The sequence below is a fragment of the Carcharhinus amblyrhynchos genome, chromosome 26 (genome assembly GCF_965287045.1).
Source record: "Carcharhinus amblyrhynchos chromosome 26, sCarAmb.v2.hapA, whole genome shotgun sequence".
Classification (NCBI taxonomy): domain Eukaryota; kingdom Metazoa; phylum Chordata; class Chondrichthyes; order Carcharhiniformes; family Carcharhinidae; genus Carcharhinus; species Carcharhinus amblyrhynchos.
In genome coordinates, this window is record NC_137349.1 from 28,991,262 (window position 1) to 29,016,933 (window position 25,672).

Consider the following 25,672-nt stretch of genomic DNA (forward strand, 5'->3'; position numbering starts at 1 on the left):
TGGACAGAATGCACCAGGGTGAGTGCCTGAGTGGACAATGTCACACTGGTGTGGGCACAAACCAGTACTGGCATCAGCTGACGGGCATGAAGCAGTGCACCGACAACGAGCTGAGGGCCTATGCACAATTGGTCCGGGCGCCTGGCCTATCAGCATCAGTAGATAGAGTGTAATCCAGCTGAAATGGTTTGGAAGCAGGAATGGAGTCAACCTATCCTCATCCCGTTTGGCTGAAACCAGCTAGAATTCTGCTGCAGAGTGCCATCGGGGGTGGTGATATAGTTATAACGGCCCAGGGCTAATAATCCAGAGGTCCAGGATAATGGTCTGAGGACACAGGTTCCACCACAGGACATTTAAATTCAATTCATAAATCCGCAACTGAAAACTAGTCTCAGTCCTGATGCCAAAGAAAACTACCTTTAATTGTCATAAAACCCCATCTGGTTCACTTAATGCCTTTCAGGAAAGGCTATCTACTGTCCTTACCTGGTCTGGTTTACACATGATTCCAGCCTCACAGCAATGTGACTGACTGCTCTCAAAGGATGGGGCTTGTCAGTGATGATCACATCCCGTCAACAAATATTTTAAAAAAAAGCTATGCAAAAGCCAGACAACAATCTCTAACCGTCAGGAAATCCAACTTTATAATTTAAAATAAAAAATGAGTAGCTCTCCTGTGGATCGCATGTGGCAAGTCATGTGCAGGTTTGGTCTCTTTTTGTAAGGAAGGATGTTCTTGCTCTCGAGGGAGTGCGGTGAAGATCTATCAGGGTGATTCTGGGGATAGCGGGACTGATGTATGAGAAGAGATTGACTAGTTAGGATTGTTTTCACTGGAGTTCAGACGAATGAAGGCGGGTGGTGGTGGTGGTGGTGGTGGGGAGGCGGGGGGTGGTCTCATGGAGACTCAAAATTCTAGACAGGGTAGATGCAGGGAGGATGTTCCCGATGGTGGGGGTGTCCAGAACCACGGGTCACAGTCTGAGGATTCAGAGTAGGCCATTTAGGATGGAGATGAGGAGACATTTCCTCACTGAAAGATCAGTGAGCCTGAGGAAATCATTACCACAGGAAGTAGTTGGTGCCAAAACACTGAATGTATTCAAGAGGCAGCTAGATATAGCATCTGGAGCGAATGGGATCAAAGGTTACGAGGAGAAAGCAGGATTAGGCTATTGAGTTGGACAATCAGCCATGACCATGATGAATAGCAGCGCAGGCTCAAGGGCCAAATGGCCTCCTTCTGGTCCTATCTGGTATCTAATATGTATTGTATGATGCACTATTCTGATGCTGAAGTGCAACTATACAGAATTCACAGCACTGGGACATTCTTTTTGGCCCATTTGAACCATGTCCACAGTTAAACTCAACATGAGTCTCCTCCTGCCTCACTTTGTTTAGTTCTATCAGCGGATCTTTCTGTTGCTCTCCCTCATGTACCTTTAAAACATATCTCTGCTATTCATCTCTACTCTGTATGGTTTAATCTGGCCTCATCTTTTAAGGCCACATGACTTAATGGAGTTTGATTGCTACACAAGAGGGAAACCTATAGATTGGCAGATGCCTGTCAGTTTGACTCCAGATTGAAAGAAAACAGCAGTAAACAGCTGGCTTTAAAAAAAAAGTTTGACAGTTCAAAGTGTAATGGACTCAAAACTCGAGAGAGTTGGCAGCAGGAGGAGATCGATAGAAAGCCTTCAGACATACTTTGACATTATTTTTGGTGTTCAGCCCCTCGATAAAGTTGGCAATGTTTCCCAGCAGTCGGTCCATGGAACTGCCCTGGCGGTGGGTGGGGGGGAGAAACAGGAAAGTAAATGTCAATAATTCAAGGCAAGAGACAAATGCTTCAAAATAATTCAAACAATAATTCAAATAAGTCAGAGTCCCAAATAAGGTGATAGACAAACAGTGTTTCCAGGGCAGTTACATTTCATATTCAAAAATAATGATCAACCGGACAAATTTAAACAGCCTGCAGTTCTGCCAAGCACCTCCTGATGGCGCTCCAGGCTGAGCCCTCAGTTGACAGGAGCTGCTGAGGCAGACCTGGGATTTATCAAAGTGACATTTAGAATATATTAAAGTGTGTTCTTACAGAATATAGCCATGGCATACTTATAAATTACAACATATGATTTGTAAGGGGGCAGCATGTCTCTGCTGCCTCACAGCACCAGGGATCCAGGTTCAATTCCGGCCTCAGATCACTGTCTGTGTAGAGTTTGCACGTCCTCCCCGTGTCTGCGTGGGTTTCCTCCGGATACTCCAGTTTTCTCCCACACTCCAAAGATGTGCGGGTTGGTTAATCAGCTACACTAAATTGCCCTTTTGTGCCGGGGAGACTAGCAGGGTAAATATGTGAGGTTACAGGGATAGGCCCTGGGTGGGATTGTCAGGATGTGGGTATGCTGGCGTTGGACTGGCGTAAACACAGTAAAAAGTCTGACAACACCAGGTTTTAGTCCAACCTATTTATTTGATAATATACTCACAAGCTTTCGGGGTTAGCCCCTTCGTCAGGTGAATGGAGAGTTCTGGCCTCAGACAGAGCATATAAAGCACAGACAGTTTAGAGATTACTGATTAGAATGTGAATCCTTACACCTAACCTGCTGTTCAAGACCTGAAGTGGCTGATAATGTGAGTGGAAGGAGCACTGATCACAGTTTAAAGAGATGTGTATTGTCTCCAGACAGTACAGTAAGTGAGGTTTTGCAAACCCAGGCAAGTCACGGGGGTTACAGGTAGTGCGACATGAACCCAAGATCCCTGTTGAGACCGTCCTCATGTGTGCGGAACTTGGCTATCAGTCTCTGTTCAGCGACTCTGCGCTGTCGTGTGTCATGAAGGCCGCCTTGGAGAATGCTTACCCGAAGGTCAGAGGCTGAATGCCCGTGACCACTGAAGTGTTCGCCAACAGGAAGGGAACAGTCTTGCCTGGTGACTGTCGAGCGATGTTCATTCATCCGTTGTCGTAGCGTCTGCATGGTCTCCCCAATGTACCATGCTTCGGGACATCCTTTCTTGCAACGTATCAGGTAGACAATGTTGGCCGAGTTGCAAGAGTATTTACCATGTACCTGGTGGATGGTATTCTCACGTGTGATGATGGTATCCGTGTCGATGATCCGGCATGTCTTGCAGAGGTTGCTGTGGCAGGGTTGTGTGGTATTGTGGTCACTGTTCTCCTGAAGGCTGGGTAGTTTGCTGCGAACAATGGTCTGTTTGAGATTGTGTGGTTGTCTGAAAGCAAGAAGTGGGGGTGTGGGGATAGCCCTGGCGAGATGTTCGTCTTCATCAATGATATGTTGAAGACTCCGGAGAAGATGTCGTAGCTTCTCCGCTCCGGGGAAGTACTGGATGACGAAGGGTACTCTGTCCACTGTATCCTGTGTTTGCCTTCTGAGGAGATCGGTGCGGTTTTTCACTGTGGCGCATCGGAACTGCCGATCTATGAGTCGAGCACCATATCCTGTTCTTATGAGGGCATCTTTCAGGGTCTGGAGGTGTCTGTCACGATCCTCCTCATCTGAGCAAATCCTGTGTATACGGAGGGCTTGTCCATAGGGAATGGCTTCTTTAACATGTTTAGGGTGGAAGCTGGAGAAGTGGAGCATTGTGAGATTGTCTGTGGGCTTGCGGTACAGTGAGGTGCTGAGGTGACCGTCCTTAATGGAGATGCGTGTGTCCAAGAATGCAACTGATTCTGGGGAATAGTCCATGGTGAGTCTGATGGTGGGGTGGAATTTGTTGATATCATCATATAGTTGTTTCAGTGATTGTTCACCATGAGGCCAAAGGAAGAAAATGTCATCAATGTATCTAGTGTACAGCATCGGTTGAAGATTCTGTGCAGTGAAGAAGTCTTATTCGAACTTGTGCATGAAGATGTTGGCATATTGAGGTGCAAATTTGGTCCCCATGGCTGTTCCATGTGTCTGGATGAAAAACTGGTTGTTGAAGGTGAAGACATTGTGGTCCAGGATAAAGCGGATGAGTTGTAAAATTGCATCGTGACTTGCCTGGGTTTGCAAAACCTCACTTACTGTACTGTCTGGAGACAATACACATCTCTTTAAACTGTGATCAGTGCTCCTTCCACTCACATTATCAGCCACTTCAGGTCTTGAACAGCAGGTTAGGTGTAAGGATTCACATTTTAATCAGTAATCTCTAAACTGTCTGTGCTTTATATGCTCTGTCTGAGGCCACAACTCTCCATTCACCTGACGAAGAGGCAGTCCCCTCGAAAGCTTGCGAGTATATTATCAAATAAATAGGTTGGACTAAAACCTGGTGTTGTCAGACTTTTTACTGGGATTGTCGGTGCAGACTTGATGGGCCGAATTGCCTCCTTCTGCACTGCAGGGATTGAGAGATTCTGGAATTAGACTGTAAACTACATGAATACACCATGGCAGCAACATGTATAAAAATCAAACAACATTCCATCTCAATGAGAATTTACAATAGCATGATCTGCAAAACACCCGTGTTCCTAAACATACTAACATGTGGGAGATCTCGGTGTTGAATTGGGGCTGACAAGATGAGAGGTCACATGACACCAGGTTATAGTCCAATAGGTTCATTTGAAATCACAAGCTTTCAGAGCACTGCTCCTTCACGATTTCAAATAAACCTGTTGGACTGGTGTCATATGGCCTCTCAAACAAACAAAGGCGGCAGATTTATGAGTCCCTCTGGAGCCCGGGATTAAAGTTTCTTCTGTCTGCTGAATATCAAAATCCAACATAAAACAGCAACAGACACAGTCTCAATTAGTTGGTTCTTAACACTCCTAAATGGCCCAGATCTCAAATCTCATTCAACAAGCAGTCCTGGTCAGGGAAAGGTTCCTGTTGAACAGTTTAGGACTCAAAGGCTTGGATTGAGGAGAAGCTTTGCTCTACCGAACCTGTGCTGCACATTCCTAGGGAATGCAGAGGAAGCAAATGTTTCCGATATGTTCCTGATCTATGAGTGCACGGGTGGCATGGTGGTACAGTGATTACCACTGCTGCCTCACAGCGCTATGGACCCAAGGCACGGTGTGGAGTTTGCACATTCTCCCCGTGTCTGCATGGGTTTCCTCCCAGTGCTCCAGTTTCCTCCCGCAGTCCAAAGATACACAGGTTAGGTGGATTGGCTGTGCTAAATTGCCTCAATGTCAGGGATAGAGCCTGGGTAGGACTGTGGTCAGTGTAGACGTGATGGGCTGAATGGCCTTCTGCACTGCACGATTCTATGCTAACATGACAAGCAATAGCCAAGCGTTCCATTCCTCAGTGCCAAAAACCCTCGAGTTAGTGATTTATGAAACAAATATATATTAATGTTACATATAATCAGTCATTATATATAAGTCAGTCATGTTATTATTATATACTGCCCTGTACTGGACAGTTACTCAAAATCTAACAGACATGCAGTAGAAAACACAGCTTAAAAAGTGCAATGATTTAGGCCAGTTCCTTACCTTTGTGACATTCATACGTGAGCTGATCTCAATAATGGAGTGATTGACTTCATTGAGGGAAGGCAAAACCTGGGAGCTCTGAGCTCCCAGTGAGAATCCTCCGTACCTGCAACAGATCGTCACAATGAAGAGGCTGATTTGCTTCATTCTGTGCATCTCTTATCCAATCCGTTTAAAGAGCGGACAGGAAATGAAAGCAGTATGCAGCTTCATTATTACACTGATTAAAAAGAGAACTGTGCAAGTGTGTTGGAAATCAAACAAAAAAGATAAACAGAAACTTCCAGAAATACACAGTGGGGTTGTCAGCACCTGGAGGAAGGGGAAGACAGGCTTGTGGTTCTCAGTTCCTTGACATTAACCGGAGTCTTCCTCCCTTTACAGATGCTGAAAGGATTGTGCTGGTTTTTGTGTTTTTATCTATAATGACACACATTTGTGAAGGTAAAATGGTTAAAAAAAACCCTTCAAACTCCACGCCTGCCACCCACCCCAGAAAAAATAATTCTTTTAGGCAAGAGTGTACTTGGGTTAGAGAATGGAGCAATGGTTTGACATCTGTGAGTGTCCAATTATTGACCACAGGACTCAGGGAGGGACAGATCCTTTTTAATTGGAGCAGTTAAAGCACACAATATTACTGAACATTTGCATAATCAGAATACAAATGCAACCTTGCTCTTCCTAGCTAATGTGCCAGTATATTATAATGTCCTAATCTATTAACCTTGCTGCAATAACGTACCTGAACTCATTCACCCACTTCTTAGTTTTCAGACTGTAAACATGAACAAGAGATTTCTGTTAAATACAGAATACAGCACTAAAACTAAAGGTGGTTTTAAAAGCATTCTTGAGTAATTCAGTGTCGGTTTAATGACAAATATATTTAGTTTGCACTCAAATTGGTGCCACTCTGTACCTTTTACTAATGATCTGGGGGTAGGTCTTCACGAGGTAGTCAGAGATATTCCTGCCAGTTAGATTCTGAAGAATGTCTCCTGTATTCCGTCGCAACTGTTCAGAAAAAGAAATCCAACTTCTGTCAGCAGAAAGCAGCATTGCACCGTCCCCCATTACTGCCACCACACAAAGCAACCAGCACCACTGGCTCATTCCAATGTAATTCCGGCATGGTGGCATAGCGGTCAGCATTGCTGCCTCACAGTGCCAGGGACTTGGGTTCGATTCCCAGCTTGGGTCAGTGTCTGTGTGGAGTTTGCATGTTCTCCCTGCATCTGCTCGGGTTTCCTGCCACAGTCCGAAAGACGTGCTGGTTAGGTGGATTGGCCATGCAAAATTCTTCCTCAGTGTATGCAAACAGGCACCAGACTGTGGCGACTAGGGGATTTTCACAGTAACTTCATTGCAGTGATAATGCAAGCCTACTTGTGACACGAATGAATAAACTTTAAAAACTTATGATGTGGAGATGCTGGCATTGGACTGGGCTGGGCACAATAAGTCGTCTCACAACACCAGATTAAAGTCCGACAGATTTATTTGGAATCACAAGCTTTTGGAGCGCTGTTCCTTCATCAGGTGAGTGGAGAGGTGGGTTCACAAACACGGCATATACAGACAGAGGCACAACTGCAAGATAACAATTGGAATTCGAGTCTTTACAGGTAATGAAGTCTTTACAGGTATAGACAATGTGAGTGGAGAGAGGGATAATCACAGATTAAAGAGATGCAAATTGTATCAATCCTGGATGGTTAGTAGGAATTTGCAAACTCAGGCTAAATGGTAGAGGCTACATGTAGTGTGACATGAACCCAAGATATCAGTTGAGCCGGTCCTCATGCATGCGTAACTTGGCTATCAGTTTCTGCTCAACGATTCTGCGTTGCTTCATGTCTTGAAGGCAACCGAAGGGCCAGTATTCTCCAAGACAGCCTTCAAGACACATGATAGCGCAGAATCACTGAGCAGAAACTGATGTAAACCTACTTGCGACTAATAAATAAACATAAACTTAATACCACTTTTTTGCCAATGGAGAAAGGGTTTAGACTGGTGCAGGGCAGTGAGTGGAAGAAATTAAATGTACATCACAAGACTTTATAGTTGTGCCACACAAGTCAGAGTGTTGAAGATTTAAATTTTTCTCTTGGAATGTTGCAGCAACTCAATGCTGCTGATTGAAGCCAAGACTGAGGAGTATAGAGCAGGACAGAAACTCTGGCTCCAGGATCACAGGGAGATGGTTCAATGGATCACAGCGATAAATTACAGAAATACCAGGAGTGAGATTCTCCAGCCTCGTGTTTCCTGCCAGTGGGAGGTGGCGCATCATTTGCTAGCGTTGGGATTCTCTGGACCTGCTGCTGTCAATGGGAATTCCCATTGGAATGGAATTCCCATTGACATGGGCATCCACGCCGGCGGGAAACCCATGGGCAGGGATGTGCTGCCGCTGGGATTGGATAATCCCGCCAGCTTGAACAGCCAGAGAATTTCAGCTGCCCAAAGCCAGAGATTAAACTATTCATAAAGAGAAAAATGGAGCCCAAACAGTTGGAGAAAGTGGTGGGAAGGCGAGGTTACAATGAATATCACAGAAATGTTTCCAACTGCGTCAATGACGTACAAATGTTCTTGGAATAAATGTTCCTATATGCAAAACTTTAAAAAATTATCAGTGGAGTGCAGGCCAGCATTTGATACCCATTCCTAATTGCCCCTGTACAGGAGGGAGTGGCACAGTGATATATATGGTTATTGGATGTCCCAGAGATCGATGGTAGTACTCTGGGGACCCGGGTTCCAATCCCACCATGGTGGATGGTGAAATCTGAGTTCAGTGGAAGTCTGGAATTAAAAATCTAATGATGACCATGAAACCACTGTCTGGTTCGCTTTTCTTTGCGGTGACAAAGAGAGGCTGACTAGGCAGGGGTAGATTTCCTTACAGCAAAGGAGGATGAGGGGGGAATCTCCTGGAGGCATACAAAATAATGAGGGACATTGACAGGAAGAAACCTCTCCCTTTAGTAAAGGAATCAATAACCAGGGGTCATGTGTTTAAACAAAGGAGGAGGAGATTTAGAGGGGATGGAATTCACTGCCTGAAAAGGGTGGTAGAGACAGGAACCCTCAACATTAAGAAACACTTAGAAGGATTTGAAATACCATCACATGCTTTGGCTTTGGACCAAATGCTGGAAAGCAGGATTAGAATAGATAGTGTTTGCTGGCTGGGGCAGACACAATGAGCCAAAGGGCCTTTTTCTCCGCTGTAAAAATCTATGACAGAGGCAGCTAAGAGTCAACCACATTGCTGTAGGCCAGACCAGGTAAAGACGGCAGATATCCTGCCCTGAAGGAGGAATGAAGCAGGTGGGTTTTTATGACTATTGATGATAGTTTCATGGTCACCTTTACCAAAACCAGCTTTTATATTCCAGATATATTGGCGGAATTCAAATTCCACCAGCTGCCTTTTGAAGTCACGTCTCTGTGAGCTTTAGTCTGGGTCCCTGGATTACTCGTCCCAATGACACTTTCACCACACCTCCCTCTCCCTAGAAACTGGATCTGGAAGGAGCAGCCTGGAAAGGCAGCAGGGACAGATTCAACTGCAACTTTGGAACCTTTTACAAGCTGAAGAGGGGGCAGCAGCATCAGCTGAAGACAATGAGAATCATAGAATCACTAGTGTGCAGAAGGAGGCTATTTGGCCCATCAAGTCTGCACCGGCCACAAACCCACCCAGCCACTATCCCCATTGCCCCACATCTTTACCTTGCTAGTCCCCCTGACACTAAGGGGCAATTTAACATGGCCAATCAACCTAACCTGCACATCTTTGGAGTGTGGGAGGAAACTGGAGCACCCGGAGGAAACCCACGCAAACTCCCCACAGAAGTGGCCCAAGCCAGGAATCGAACCCAGGTCCTGGCGCTGTGAGGCCCTGATTAACAGCAGGTCACTGAGGAAAGAGAATGTACTATCAAAACAGAAAGGAAACACATTAAAGTTTGGACTTGATAATAAACAAAGTTTGAAATATACAAAATTATTAAGCAAAATGTAGGCCAAGCTGGCACATAATTGTGAGCAAATTGTAACACGTTTAAATTGGTGGTTTTCATGAGAAATGTGGGTATAAGAATCGATACAGGGTGAATGGGAGACAAATACTCGTCAAGGGAAGTCTGTGGACAGGAGTTACATGTAGACATAAGGGCTTGAATTCTCTGGCCATTCACGCCGGCAGGATTCTCCAGTCCTGCTAACAGCCCACCCCGCCCGCAGTTTTCCTGCTGGCGTGGGATGACATCAATGGGAATTCCCATTGACAGCAGTGGGGTCAGAGAATCCCGCTATTAGCGAACAACGCGCTACCTCCCGCCAGTGGGAAAGATGCAGCTGGGAGGCCAGAGACTCTGGTCCAAGATTTTTGAGAAGTTATAGGTGTAACAGTTGTAGGGAGCTCAGGATAAAAGCTACAATCCAATTATATAGGATGCATACATCTGAGTGTGTGCAGCAAGATCCAAACAATTGCAACAAGATTACCACAGGACACACACAATTTACAGCTCTATCAGAAATAGCTCAGAGTCATTACACGCGGCAGTGTTAGTTACACCCTCAACTGTCCATTCTAGGTTCCCAGCAAATCTCACAACCTGGAAAATAGTGTAACATACAAAAGGGGGAGCTATGGTGGTTAGCATCGCTGCCTCACAGTGCCAGGAACCCAGGTTCGATTTCGGCCTTGGGTCACTGTCTCTGTGGAGTTTACATGCACTCCCCATGTCTGTGTGGGTTTTCTCCCACAAAGACTGATGGCGCAGTAGTACAGTGGTTAGCACTGCTGCTTCACAGCACCAGGGTTCTGGGTTCGATCCCTGGCTTGGGTCATTGTCTGTATGGAGTTTGCACGTTCTCCCCATGTCTGCGTGGGTTTCCTCCGGGTGCTCTGGTTTCCTCCCACATTCTGAAAGACATGCCGGTTAGGTGCATTGACCCCATCAGGCACCGGAGTGTGGCGACTAGAGGAATTTCACAGTATCTTCAATGCAATGTTAATGCAAGCCTTACTTGTGAATAATAAATAAACTTTACTTTAAGGATGTGCAGGTTAGGTGGTTCGGCCATGCTAAATTGTCCCTTAGTGTCCCAAGATGTCTAGGTTAGTGGAATTAGTGGGGCAAATACACGGGGCTATGGGGAGAGGGCTTGGGTGGGATGTTCTGTCAGAAAGTCAGTGCAGACTCAATGGGCCGAATGGTCTCTCTCTGCACTCCTGGGATTCTATGAACTGGAGCTTTTACTCTCGGTTAGATGGGATCAGCAGAGGCAGCAGGCAGAGTAAAACACAACAGGTACACCAAAGTCTCGGGTCTAACTCACCTCAGAGGGTGGGAGCCCTCCTGCTCCTTCTTCACATTTAGGCAGCATCCTCTGGATATCATCTGAGCTGCACTCACAGGCCGGCGATGGATTCTGCATCGTCCAGTTCCCACTGCGAAAGATGGCCATGATCGATTCTGAAACTGGGGGGGTCACCCATTCAGCATCACCTGTTAGGCAGCCCCTGGTGGAGGAGGAGGGCGTGAAAATAAACCCTTAAAAACCATCCATGATAAACAAATGACTCAAGCTGAGTTACAAATTCAAGGGGAAGGAATCTCTGGGGAGAGAACATTCTAGAACAGTACAGCCCTGCTACAAATTCCATTTCCCACCTTCTCTCTCAAGGCTGAACCAGCTAAAATTACCCAAATGGCCATGCACTGCCCTCCCATCCACCCCTGAGCAGTTACATGGGGCTTGCGAGGTTTGGGATGGCCCACCCACCCTCAGTCTTGAAGCTGCTCAGATAGGGGGCGGTGGAAGGAAGGAAGGGAGGGGGAAGCAGGAGGGAAACAGACCTCCCTGCTTGTTCAGGTACATCAAGTTGCTGTTACTATTGGGCCTTTGGCATTCTGAGTTGTCACTACCAGAAGGATATGGAGGCTTTGGAGAGGGGACAGATAAGATTTACCAGCATGTTGCCTAATATGGAGGGCATTAGCTACAAGGAGAAGTTGGGGAAACTTGGTTTGTTTTCACTGGGACGATGGAGGTTGAGGGGCGACCTGATAAAAGTCTACAAGGTAATGAGGGACGTGGACAGAGTGGGGAGTCAGAAGCTTTTTCCCAGGGTGGAAGAGTCAGTTATGAGGGGGACACAGGTTTAAGGTGCGAGGGGCATGAGACAAGTTTTCCTTTTCCCACAGAAGGTGGTGGATGCCTGGAACTCTTTACTGAAGGAGGTACTGGAAGCAGATACAACAGCAACTTTTAAGGGGCGCCTTGACAAATTCATGAACAGGATGGGATTAGAGGGATATGGTCCCCGGAAGGATAGGGGTTTTAGTTCAGTTGGGCAGCATGTTCAGTGCAGGCTTGGAGGGCTGAAGGGCCTGTTCCTGTGCTGTAATTTTCTCTGTTCTTTGATTTAGAATCCATCTACCAGTGAAGCAACAGAACTAAGAAAAACCATTTGTAAATCTCCAGAACCATGCACAGAAGCAGGACGGATGAGGGCGGACCAGTATATTAGAATTCTAAATGGATATGAATGGAATGGAGCAGATTTCTTCGGCTAATGGTGGGCTACCTGTGGCCCAGTGCCCACATGTGGCACATCTGGGTTCAGAATGGGGCCCACCAGATATTTTATTGATCATTGCTCACGTGCAGGGTTATCACATTCCACTGATTTCCAGTCACGTAGCTTTTCACCCACTGGAATGACTGAAATGATACACGAGTAAGGGCAAGTGCAGTGAGGTGTGCGCTGATTACTCACAACATTGACAGAGAGCCACGCGCTCTCTCAGCATTAAAAGTGTCAATATTTCTTTTGGTTCTTACCATGTGAAGTTGATGACAGCTCTATTAATAAATTCATGATTAAGCATTTGAGTTATGAAGTATTTAGCGTGTGTTGAATGTATTTAATCTTATTCATGTGGTCACGGTTAGTGAACAAGCCCGATTTCAATCTTGTGGCTCACTGAGATGGAGGGTCACTCATGCAGCCACTCGCTAGCCCACGTTGCCCATCACCGCCTTAGGCTTTAGCTCGGATCCACTGTTGAAGGGAAGAAATTACTATCCTTGAGGGTTCTCCACACATGCAGTAAGAAGTCTTATTCTGTTTATAAGGAGTTCGAAATGAGTCCCATCCACGATCTGAGTGTAGTCTCCGGAATCAGTACATTATTAAAAGGATTTGGCATCTCATTAATTCTGCACTTTGAGCTTCCCACGGAATACAGGGAGTGATTTACCGACTCTATAATGTGGAGAGGGTCTAAGATTTGTTAATGTGTTCTTTAACGCAGTAACAGGGGCGGGAGCAGATTAGATGAAGAGAATTAAATACGATAACATCATCAACAGGATCTGCTATTGTTAGAGTGAAAAGCAGTGGGGTGGGCAGAGAAGGGGCGGAAAGAGGCTCGATGCAAGCAGCACGCAGTGTCTGAGGAATTTTGACTGACACTCACTCGCTCATTCCATCTGCCATACACTTGGTGCCAAATCCAGGATCGTTGAGGAGTGCATCGATCAGCACACTGGTACTGGGATCCTCTGGAAAATCATCGCTGAAGAACCAACACAATAAATTAGATCAATAATATCAGTGCTGTGAACAAATCTGTCCACTCCGATCAGAAATACTAACTGTTGGAAAGACAGAGACGGACCAGATACACAAGCGAATCTCCTACCTGATCGAACAACTGCAGGAGGGCAGAGATACCAACAGACTCAAGGAGCCACTGCAGATCTCTTCTTACTGGAGAACCACAAGTTCAGTGCCTCGAGACACAATCCAGGTCCTGAGTGCTAAACTTAGGCTCTCCTGATGTACTGGCCAACATTCCTCCTTCAATCATCACCATCAAAAAAAAAGATTTGACGGTTTGCTCCTCTCACTGTGGCTTATGGAATCAGCAGTTTACAAAGTGAGAGTGGAATTTCCCTCCCCCCGGGACAGTAGGAGCCACACAACTCCACTTCCTTCGCTAGTTTGTGCTGAGCTGACAGACCGCAGCTAATCGGATGGCTGAGACAGAGTGTGGCTTCACCGTCTTTGGCAGAAGGGGCTGGGGGTGGGGGAAGAGATGGAAGAGGAGGTGGAAGATGTTTCTGCAGCTGCTGGAAAGTGCAGACTTGCATTGACATTGAGAGAAGATAAGAGTTGGCTCGATTAATTTTAGGAATCGCGGAACATTTAAACAAACATTTCCCCCAGGAGATTAATTATGTGGCAGGTGGGCTCAACAGGGCAGACAGTGCATGCGTTGCAAAAGCATTGTATTTGATGGGCTAAATACTATCTCGTCAGCTTTGATCATATCAGGTCAGTTATTGAATGGTGGACGATGCAGACTCAATTGGCCAAATGGCCTACTTTGCTCTTACATCTTATGGTCTTGTCTAGTTGCCAGCACTCTTGCCTTGGGACACATTGTAGGTCCTGAGTGCTAAACATATTCAAAGAAACTCTCCTGATGTACTGGCCAACATTCCTCCCTCAATAATCATCAAAAAAAGAGATTTGACTGGTTGCTCCTCTCACTGTGGCTTATGGCATCAGCAGTCTACAAAAATGACTGTCACATTTACTTACATAACGATCACATGGAATGTACATGAAAATAAACTCATTGGTAATAAACTTTGGAACATTTGAGTTAGGTGATAAGGCATCATACAAATTAACATCCTCCTTAGGGCACTGACCAGTAATTCTTGCTACAAAAATAGTGCAAGCATCACTGGTCATTTTGGAGTCTTGGAAAATATGAATGAAGTTTGAGTACCTGATGAAGGTGTACTGCTCTCCATATATCCAGGGATTCAGTTCTAATGGTGGATATTTCCCAAACGGAGGTACTATCATACTGAAGAACAGAGCAACAAACACAAACAATGCAGGAAGCACAATCTGGAAAAGATACAACAGGAAAGATCCATTAGTTCAGTTACCCCAGTCCCAATGGGCCATGTTTTATACATACATTGATATGCTTTGTGACATGTGAACTAGTGACACACACAAAGGCTTAATTAAACAAGGGCCCCGCCATTGAAGGTGGGTTGACTCGGAGGCTGCAATTTAAAATTGAATTCAAATAGACTAATAGAGAAATCTGCAGGCCCATTTTAACTGCCCTCCCTGCTCATTTTCAACCAGGTTGGATGGTGGGGGCTCAGCATACAGCACCCCCAGGTAGACTGATAGAAACATAGAAAAACTACAGCACAATACAGGCCCTTCGGCCCACAAAGTTGTGCCAAACATGTCCCTACCTTAGAGATTACCAGGCTTTGTCCCCTTGGATCCCATGCCCCCTCACTTTCTCAGTAAGCCTTGCATGGGACACCTTATCAAATGCCTTGCTGAAGTCCATATAAACTACATCTACTCCTCTTCCTTCATCAATGTGTTTCGTCACATCTTCAAAAAATTCAATCAGGCTCGTAAGGCATGATCTGCCAGTGACAAAGCCATGCTGACTATTCGTAATCATATTATCCATCTCCAAATCTTCAGAAATCCTGCCTTTCAGGATCTTCTCCATCAACTCACCAATCACTGAGGTTAGACTCACTGGTCTATAATTTCCAGGGCTATCTCTACTCCCTTCCTTGAATAAAGGAACAACATGCGCAATCCTCCAGAACCCCTCCCATCTCCACTGATGATGCAAAGATCATCGCCAGAGGCTCAGCAATCCCCTCCCTCACCTCCCACAATAGCCTGGGTACATCTCACCCAGTCCCGGTGACTTATCTAACTTGATGCTTTTCAAAAGCTCCAACACATCCTCTTTCTTAATTTCTACATGCTCAAGCTCTTCAGTCCGCTACAAGTCTGCACTACAAACACCAAGATTCTTTTCCACTGTGAATACTGAAGTAAAGGATTCATTAAGTACCTCTGCTATTTCTTCCGGTTCCATACAAACTTTCCCACCGTCACACTTGATAGGTCCTATTCTTTCACGTCATATCCTCTTGCTCTTCACATACTTGTAGAATGCCTTGGGGTTTTCCTTAATCCTGCCTGCCAAGGACTTTTCATGATCCCTTCTGGCTCTCCTAATTTCCTTCTTAAGATCCTTCCTATTAGCTGTATACTCTTCTAGATCTCGAACATCACCTAGCTCTCTGAACATTTTGTAAGCTTTTCTTGAGGAAAGGCCCCTCTGCACTGTCGCTCAGAAATGCACCCCCTGCTTCACCAGTATGACACTTCCAATTCCCACACAGGCCACTTTGAGCAAACTTTTTTTTTTACTCATTCTGTGGGACATGGGCATCACTGGCTGGCTGGTTTTATTGCCCATCCTCAGTTGTCCCAGGGCAGTTGAAAGTCAACCACATTGCTGTGGTTCTGGAGTCACATGTATGCCAGACTGATAAGGATGGCAGATTTCTTTCCCTAAAGGAAATGAATGAACCAGCTGGATTCTTCCATCAATCGACAGTGGGTTCATGGTCATTAGAAGATTCTTAATTCCAGATTTTTTTAATTGAATTTAAACTCCATCATCTGCCATGATGAGATTTGAACCCAGGTCCCCAGAATATTAGCTGAGTATCTGGATTATTAGTCCAGTAATAATGCCATGAACTGAGGGCAGCTTTTTATTGTGGGCCCACAGGAACAAGGTTGAAACTGGTTGAACTAAACCCACCAGAGGAAAAAAAAATACATTAATCTTCTATATGTTGCATTTTAACCCGGTTCCCAGCAGCAGCAGCAATACCAGAAACCGGCCTCCGAGCTACGAAAATGAAAATTCAGCCACAGTTTAAGCACTGGATCACTTCCCTGTGATCCCTCCAGAAAGTCTGCATGTGATGATGGGTGAGCTTGGGCACACTGTCAATCAGCCCAGCCACAATCACTGCCCAGCTGACACATGGCAACATGCACGGGGCACCAGATGGCAATGGTTGAACTGTATCTCAGCAACTCCATGGCTTCTGGCAGGGAAGTGGGGGCTGTGAGAATTAGCCAACTCATCAAGATATTTCCATTGCTAATTGCATGAAGAAGATGGAAGGTGGTTAGCCTTCACCTTGAACCATTGGGTAATGGTTTGACGCAACTCAACATCTTGCGAGATCACTTCAGATTGTAGTTTAAAAAGGGTCAACTACATTGGAGGGGGATTGGAAGCCACAAAACAGTGAGATTGACATGTCGAACTGCACTCGAACAAAGTTAGCCACTTTGGGTGGTGGTGAGTGTGTATGTATATCTATGATGTGTATATGCGTATTTGAGTATATGCGTACTGAGTGCACACGTGTATTGCGTGTATGTGTAAAGGAGTGAAGGTGGAAAAACAGTAAAAACAAAATTCCACAGGCAGTTAAAAGTACCTGAGCAAAGATTCCTCTGCGGCTGCGGCAGGCATAAAGAAAACGCTTGACGAACAAGGAATGGAACTGTTGTCTGGTGAGCTGCCAACCTCGTAACTGGTATGATCCTCTGCCTTCCACACTGTGCATGACATCTGTCTCCTTGGGTTCTAAGCAAAGGTTCAAAGCAAACTTTTATTATGGAACGGTGAATCTTTTACCTTAATATCTTAGAAAATAACCCGAGCCTGAAAATTACTAGGTTAGCGAAGATTGCAAATCATCCAACAATAATTGAGTTCTGTAGAAGAGTCACATTGGAAACAAAAAATTAACTTCTCTCTCCACAGAGGCTGCCAGACCCACTGAGTTTATCCAATTTCATGTTTTCATTTCAGATTTCCAGCACGCGCAGTGTTTTGCTTTTAAACACAAACTGATTTCCTTCTGTGTTGTTTTAGCTTCTAAAATTCCCCTCAGTGATGTTGAATTGGTACTCTGGTGGTTTTGTTCTTGGACCGAGCTCAGGTGTTCAGTGCTGAAGGTGCAGTTAAGAAAATCATAGAACCACAGAAACCCTACAGTGCAGAAAGAGGCCATTTGGCCCATTGAGTCTGCACCGACCACAATCCCACCCATTCCCTACCCCCACATCCCTACATATTTAACTGCTGATCCCGCTAACCTACACATCTCAGAACATTAAGGGGCAATTTTAGCATGGCCAATCAACCTAACCCGCAAATCTCTGGACTGTGAGACACGGGGGGAATGTGCAAACTCCACACAGACAGTAACCCAAGCCGAGAATTGAACCCAGGTCCCCGGAGCTGTGAAGCAGCAGTGCTAACCACTGTGCTACCATGCCGCCCCGTATAGTTAGAATTACTAATTTAAAAATATCTCAAACGCCCTTCAAATGTTCTCGTCCCATTTCTCACTTCCTCGGGTACTGGGCACCTGCGTAGATCTTCTCAAAGCAGCCATCCTTCAAAGGCAAGATAAACATCGAGTTTCCATTTGGAATGTCACAGTCAGCTACGCATGGGCAGATTCCAATGAAATCACGATCGGGAATCGCTGGTCAGGTTTCTTCTCTTTAAACCAGGGACAGAGTTCCCCAGTGTCAGTCCCATTTGAGATCAGTACAGACCACACAACCTTAAACCTGTCACTGATGATCAATTTCTTGCTCAAATGTTACTCTAAAGAGCTAATTAATTTATGTACTGGACAAATACAGGAGGCTCTATGCTCAAAGGGATGGCATGGTGGCGGAGTGGTTAGCACTGCTGCCTCACAGCTCCAGGTTCGATGCCGGCCTCGGGTCACTGTCTGTGTGGAGTTTGCATGTTCTCCCCATGTCTGCATGGGTTTCCTCTGGGTGCTCTGGTTTCTTACCACAGTCTAAAAGGACGTGCAGGTTGGGGTGGATTGGCCATGCTAAATTGTCTCAAAATGTGTAGGTTAGAGTGATTAGCCATGGGAAGTGGTTGGGTTATGGGAATAGGGTGGAGGAGGAGGTCTGGGTAAGATACTCAGTCAGAGAGTTAGTGCAGGCCTTAATGGACTGAATGGCCTCTTCTGCACCGTAGGGATTCTAAGATTGTATAAAAGCAGCTTCCCTTTCAGGTTCTGTGCACACTCCTAACAGATTGATGTCAATCACAACTGTAACCAATTGATATTAAGTCATACCTTTCGTTCGGACACTCCTTTTTACTGACATTTGGAAAGCATTAGAAAAAGACAGAAACATTATGTTCAATATAAAAACATTTAGGAAATAAACTTCATGTCATAACCTTGAATTTGTGCCAAATTCCCAGGCACGCACTTTTACCACAATTGGAACAAAAATGGTGGAGGCCCCTAAATTTAGTAGCATTCTTCATGTGAAATTTGGATACTAACAGCAATTGGGAAAAATACAGCGCATTCTTTTTATGATTAATCCTTAAGATTTTAATGAAGCATTTTCACTTCTTGTCATTTTACTCTGTTGTTTTTAGTCTGTCTGGCTAAGGGGGCCACTCAGGCAGCTCTCCGACCAGAACTTCCAGAGGCTGGCCACCGTGATGTTTCCAGAGACGTTCCAGATCAGGAATCTCCTCCTCCACACCCCCTCCTCAGATTTTCCTGTGCTCAGCATTTTCCAGCGTTGTTGCTGCTCATGCTACCAAATGATCAGAGCAGAAAGACTTTCCACTGCCTTCCCTGGTGCGGCATGGTGGCACAGGGGTCAGCACGGTGGCACAGGGGTCAGCACAGCTGCCTCGCAGTGCCAGGGAATCGGGTTCAATTTCTGGCTTGGGTCGCAGTCTGTGTGGAGTTTACACATTCTCCCCGAGTCTGTGTGGGTTTCATCCAGGCGCTCCAGTTTCCTCCCGCAGTCGGAAAGATGTGTTGGTTAGGTGCATTGGCCATGCTAAATCCTCCTTCAGTGCATCCAAACAGGCACTGGAGTGTGGTGACTAGGGGATTTTTACAGTAACTTTATTGCAGTATTAATGTAAGCCTATTGTCTGGCTGTGAGGGCGACTCACAGCCAGAGAGTAGGCTTTGTGACAATAATAAATAAACTTCTAAAAGTTTAAACTTTAGCCCTTTGGATTCTGAAATGGATTTCCAAGGCATGTGGGTCATTCCTTCATCTCCATTCATTGTCGCCCTTTCCTTTCCCTCTTGGCTACGGTTTGAGGGTTTAGACAGTAATCACTGACAAGGCTATTCAGCATTGAGAGTGGGACGCTGTCAAGTCCAACGGGATAGTGTCAGGATCAGGAGATCAGGATCATAATGGCCCAACATCCTACTACGACTATCACCCTAGCTGGAAAGAGCTAATGGCCTGGGTATTAACACTCGCTCCTTTCCAGCCCGTGTAGTTTAGTAACATGTTAGTCAGTTAGAAGGTCCGACAATTTACCCCCAGAAGCGATCAGAGTCGTTTAGTACAGTACCGGGTTCTGGGTCAGGCATCTCGAAATCTCCCTCCTCACTGACCGGCTGCAGTGTGTGCTCACTGGACCTCGAACATCGGACTCTTCTAATGGGGACATTTCCATCTGCAAGATTGAAGGAATATAGTAAAGGATTCCGAAAAGTGACGCAAATAAATCGGGAGTAAATCGGACTGCGAGAAGTCACGGTGGTGTGGAGGATGAAGGGAAGCCCTTTCAGCTGATGGATCCAAATCACATGTCAGTGTTTGACTCAAATAAACTGACCTCCATTTGCTCCAATAATTGACAAATAGCCAAACGTGGCCCAGCATGAAATCCCGCCTCAGAACCAAAACTCTTGTTGCTACAATGGACTCCTGACAAATCCTGGCTGTGAGTGAGCCTGTTTGCTGCACTGCATGGTCCCTTTAATACTGCCCTAGCAGGCTCCATTTGAAAGTGAACACTGGTTGTGTGCAACCTGTATGGTACATTCTGGATTTCTGTGTAGGTGCGCATTCCTTAAAAGGAAATGCTAGTTGTAACTTGCAATCCTGATGATTTAATATATTCCATCCTCCATCATTCAGCAACTCAGATGAATGTAATGAAGCAAAACTGTCCAACGTTGCAGATGCCCCAGATTCTTAAATGAGAAGATCTCCAAGCAAGAGTGGAGAGGTAAAGCAGATGTCACAGCTAGGTCCTCTGGTTCTGCTGCAGAGTGGTATACGCAATACTCATATACAGGCCTGCCTCCAAATTCAGTGCCAGCAGCGCCAATAACAAGTCCAAATAGCTCACTGACTACGATGTTGGTAGCAGCACAATACAATGAAAATGGAGTTACTGACTAACCGTGGCAACACAACAGATCTGGAAAGGGTACCTGGAAAACCCCAGGTGTAGTGAGCTTTGGGAACCCAAGTCCTGTTTTCCATCTCAAGCTTGCTACTCTTTTAGCACATCATGCGTATACTGTACAACAAAACGTACATGCATGTATCTAAAGAAGCAATATAAATTAATGCATCTCTGTCAGCTGGGACATGATCAATTCAAAGACATATAGCATAGCTCCAACATGCTGATTTGCTTTTTGTTACAAGTTATTTTTTGCCTTAGTCTGAGACATTGAAGTCTGACTGTAACATCTCTACTGCCACCCTGACCAAAACTCAACACAGGGTTGGGGATGAGCCCTGAGGCCTCTAACTAAGCTTTCCTAAATAGAAGAAATATTGGTGATGAGTGATTGGGAATGATTGGAAAACGTAAAATGATCGTCTTTAAAATTACCTGCAACATCACTGTCCACTCCTGTGCTTTCAGCCACTTTGAGAAAAATCTGGAAAACATACCACACGTTACAATTATAAGAAAGACTTGCATTTATATAAGAACTTCTACAGCTACTGGACGTCTCAAAGTATTTATAAACAATTAAGTACTTTTAAGTTACTGTTGTAACATATGAAACAAGGCAGCCATTATGGCACAGTGGTTAGCACTGCTGCCTCACAGCACCAGGGACAGCGGTTCAATTCCAGGCTCGGATCACTGTGCGGAGTTTACACATTCTCCCTGTGTCTGCCTGGGTTTCCTCTGTGTACTCCAGCTTCCTCCCAGTGCAAAGATGTGTAGGTTAGGGGGAATAGCATGGTAAATTTGTAGGGTTACGGAGATTGAACCTGGTTAAGATGCTCTGTTGGAGGGCCAGAGCAGACTTGATGGGCTGAATGGCCTCCTCCTGCACTGTAGGGATTCTATGATTTAAACTCCCATGAACAACAATTACCTTTCTGTGGAAATATTCCTCCTGATGCTGGGGATAACTGCCCTGCTCTGTTCAAAATAGTGCTGAGGATCTTTTACAATGTCCCAGGCAGACAGGGGGGCCTTGGGTTTAATGTCTTAAAAATATTTAAAAAATGGCATTTCCCACAGCGTGGCACTCCCTCAACACTGACCCTCCGACAGCGCAGCACTCCCTCAACACTGACCCTCCGACAGCGCGGCACTCCCTCAACACTGACCCTCCGACAGTGCGGCACTCCCTCAACACTGTCCCTCCGACAGCGCGGCACTCCCTCAGCACTGACCCTCCGACAGTGCGGCACTCCCTCAGCACTGACCCTCCGACAGCGCGGCACTCCCTCAGCAGTGTGGGGTCAGCCTTGTATTTTGTGTTTAAGTTTCGGAGTGGGACTTGAACCCAGAACCATATGATCAGAAGTTAAGAGTTACCAAACTATGCCAGGTTACAGAAAATGTTGTCAATTTCAAGAAAGACAGTAGATTTAAAAAAGCGATGATGGGATAATAGATTTTAAAGGTGTTGGAGAAACAGTGCTGTAATTTAATCCACCTGTTGCACATCATTAAGCGTGACAACAAACAGCAGTAATATGAGTAAATGCACAGACAGCATGGCATCGACTATCAGAAGCCAGTGAGCGAGTTATCAAACTGTGAACCCTCTCCTAAAGAACTCCCTTTCCAATCTGATCTTCAACCCTGTGACTTTCTAACTCTCTCCAGTGTTAATCGTCAAGGTGTAAACTAAATGTTAGTGACCGGCTGATCTTTTCATTTTGGGCTCTAATCCAGTCCAGGTTGACAAGGCAAATATCTCCAGCGTCTGCAGGTTGCAGGAACCTAAGCGAGGGAATTTCCTCCAACCCACTCTTCCAGCACAAAGCACCCACCTCCCCCCCGCCCCCCCCCCCACCCCAATTTCTTCAAAAGTACCAGTGTGGTTGTAAGATATGCGTAAACTAAAATTAAATGAGGAAAAACTGTTTCCATTCACAGCAGGTCTGGTAATCAGAAGGCAGAAGTTTAAAATAATTAGGTCGGCGCGGGGGCACAGTGGTTAGCACTGCTGCCTCACAGCGCCAGGGTCCCAGGTTCAATTCCCGGCTTGGGTCACTGTCTGTCCGGAGTTTGCACATTCTCTCCATGTCTGCTTCCTCCGGGTGCTCCGGTTCCCTCCCACATCCGAAGATGAGCGGGTTAGATTGATTGGCCATGTTAAATTGACTCTAGTATAAGGGGGATTAGCAGGGTAAACGTGTGCAGTTGCAGGAATAGTGCCTGAGAGGGATTGTGGTCAGTATAGATGTGATGGGCCAAATGGTCTTCTTCTGCACTGTAGGGATTCTATGAGGTCACGGGAAATAAGGGGAAGCCATGGAGGGGCCTGGTGTGGGAAAACGTTCTCCTTTCAACTCAAGAAACCCAACATTTATAAAAACAAACACATTTAATTGCAATTCATTATTCATGTGTGGAGACCATGATAGATGTCAGAAAAGGAAGTTCTTTCTTCCAAAGTCAATAAAGACCACTAGAAATGTTCAGTCTTATCCCCCCTTTGCTCCCCGCCGCCCCCACTAAAGAAAACAAAGTAACACTCTTGTGAAGTGCTCTGGGATATTCCACTTCACTAAAGAGGCTATATGGATACATTTGACATTGAGCTCCCTGTGGGGATAACTTGATCATGAAGGAGCTTCGAATGAGCATCTTATTAAAAAGGAGGAAGGAAGGAAAGAAAGAGTGAGGGTGGTAGTGAGCTGGGAAGGTTTAGCAGTGAACTCCAAACCTGGGGCCTAGACGGTTGAAGACAAAATCGCGAATGCCAAAGCAAAGAGAATAGCGAATGGGCAGGAGGCCAGAATTGGAGGAACGTAGAGATCTTGACGGTTGTAGAATGGGTGGAGGTTAGAGAGATGGGGGGGGGGGGGCAATAAAGCCAAGAGATTTGGACACTGGCACGAGGACATCAAAAAAACAAATGAGGCATTGCCAGAACATCACCATCTTTTAGCCCATCCCTCGGTGCACTCACCTCTTCGAGGCTGGTGTCCGAGATCCCGTAGCTGGAAATTCCGAGCTCACAGAGACGGCTGTCCAATTCCTGGAAGAGTTCCACAAAAGCGCCATCTTTTGCCCCAACATAGGGTAAAACATAAGTCATTTCGTGTCCAAAATCTTCCACAAGACGTGCATTGGAAACATATTTTTGAACCAGCGCTAGGACAGTCGATACATCTAGGAAACAGAATAAAGGAGATAAACATGAAATCCATTCCCCTGCCTCCAGGCTGACAAAGCAAGCCATGAGAAAAGGGCACAGACTTCTCCCCTTTATGTGAAAAAGGGATGGGACTGAGCCTTAGGATGAATTCTCTGTCCCCGGCCTAACATGTTGGCCCAAAGAGATCAGTGGGACTTAAAATAAATAAAACAACACATGAATCTGGAAGAACCTTTGGTATTTTGATGAACCAGAAACACACAAATCCTTTATATGTTTATCTTTTGATACATTTAGATGCGGGTAAAATTCTCTGCTGCTCAGAATTAAAGGGATTTCAATTTAAAAAGAGAGAAATTTTCTCAGTGAGTTTGAATGGAGGATCCATTAGTAGGGGCGGGGCTCATGCCACTGAGATAGAATAAGCTGTAACATTACCATGAGGTACCAGATGCCAACGTGGCCAAAGGACACAGCTACACACCCAGAATGCATTTCTAGAACAAGCCACTTTAAGACTCAATCATCATCATTCAATATCATCCACCCGGTTCAATTCTCAGGGCAGCTTTGGGTTTTGACTTGTAAAATAGGAACAGAAGGAGGCCATTCGACCCGATGAGCTTGCTCCACCATTCACTGAGATCATGGCTGATCATCCAACTCAACTGCCTAATCCCACCTTCCCCCAACAACTTTGATCCCCTTCGCCGCAAATCTAACTGTTTCTTGAAAACATCCAATGTTTTGACCTCAATTGCTTTGTGTGGTAGCGAATTCCACAGGCTGACCACTCTGGGTGGAGAAATTTCTCCTCATCTCTGTTCTAGATGGTCTGCCCTGTATCCTCAGACTGTGAACCGAAGGAACACCCCTCCTGCATCTATCCTGTCAAGCCCAGTTAGAATTTTTAGGTTTCTATGAGATTCCCCTTATTCTTCTGAACGCCAGTGAATACAATCCTAAGCAACTTAATCTCTTCTTATATGTCAGTCTTGCCATCCCAGGAATCAGTCTGGTAAACCTTTTCTGCACTCTCAAGAGCAAGAACAATTTTGTTCAGATAAGGGGACCAAAACTGTGCACAATATTCCAGCTGTGGTCTCACCAAGCGAGACACCCCTGGACTCTTGCTATGAAGGCCTGTATAGCATTTGCCTTTTTTACTGCCTGTGCACCTGCATGTGTACCTTCAGTGACTGATGTACGAGGACACCCAGGTCTTGTCACACATTCCCCTCTGCTAATTGTGGTTATTCAGAGAGTGATCTGCCTTACTATTTTTGCTCCCAAAGTGGATAACTTGACAACATATCTGCTCCAGGAGAGGCAGGCATAGAATGAGAGTATCCTCTTTAGGTGCAAGGTTATCCACTTGACTTCAAGAGCACTCTCCTATCCACTGCAGAGCAAAACACTCCAAATGCATAAAAACATCTCAAAACACATCAACGATTAAAGGCTAGCTTTAATCGCTCACTTCCTCCTCTCTCACATTCAGATCCCAAGAAACATTCCAAATTGGGAAGGCCCGGAGATATGTGGAACAAGACATCTGCCAAGTCCCACGGGGAGGGGTTTCAGGAACTGGTAGTGGAGAATCAGAACTGAATATTATGAATGTAATTGTGAATAATGTAACAGAACCAAAGAGAAATTGCAATAAAAGGAAGTGAACAGCACTCTCCTTAAATCAATCGCTTCTGTAAAGTGCACAGACTCATTCAAGTTAAAATCACACTTTGTAATAAATTCTCTGGTGATTAAATCCATTAATTTCGAACAGCATCAACTCTTCATTAA

General features: G+C 45.4%; 1 protein-coding gene across 1 annotated transcript in view; it reads right to left on the reverse strand.

Moving 5' to 3' along the window:
• LOC145358565 (phospholipid-transporting ATPase ABCA1-like) overlaps window positions 1–25,672 on the reverse strand; it is a 172,041-nt gene that overhangs the window by 31,385 nt on the left and 114,984 nt on the right. The window contains 11 exon segments of the mRNA XM_080212727.1: window positions 1,720–1,794; window positions 5,495–5,600; window positions 6,240–6,272; window positions 6,417–6,511; window positions 10,859–11,042; window positions 13,006–13,104; window positions 14,329–14,453; window positions 16,904–17,052; window positions 19,846–19,950; window positions 21,127–21,175; window positions 23,681–23,883. Of these exon segments, the coding sequence (XP_080068853.1) occupies window positions 1,720–1,794; window positions 5,495–5,600; window positions 6,240–6,272; window positions 6,417–6,511; window positions 10,859–11,042; window positions 13,006–13,104; window positions 14,329–14,453; window positions 16,904–17,052; window positions 19,846–19,950; window positions 21,127–21,175; window positions 23,681–23,883 (1,223 nt within the window).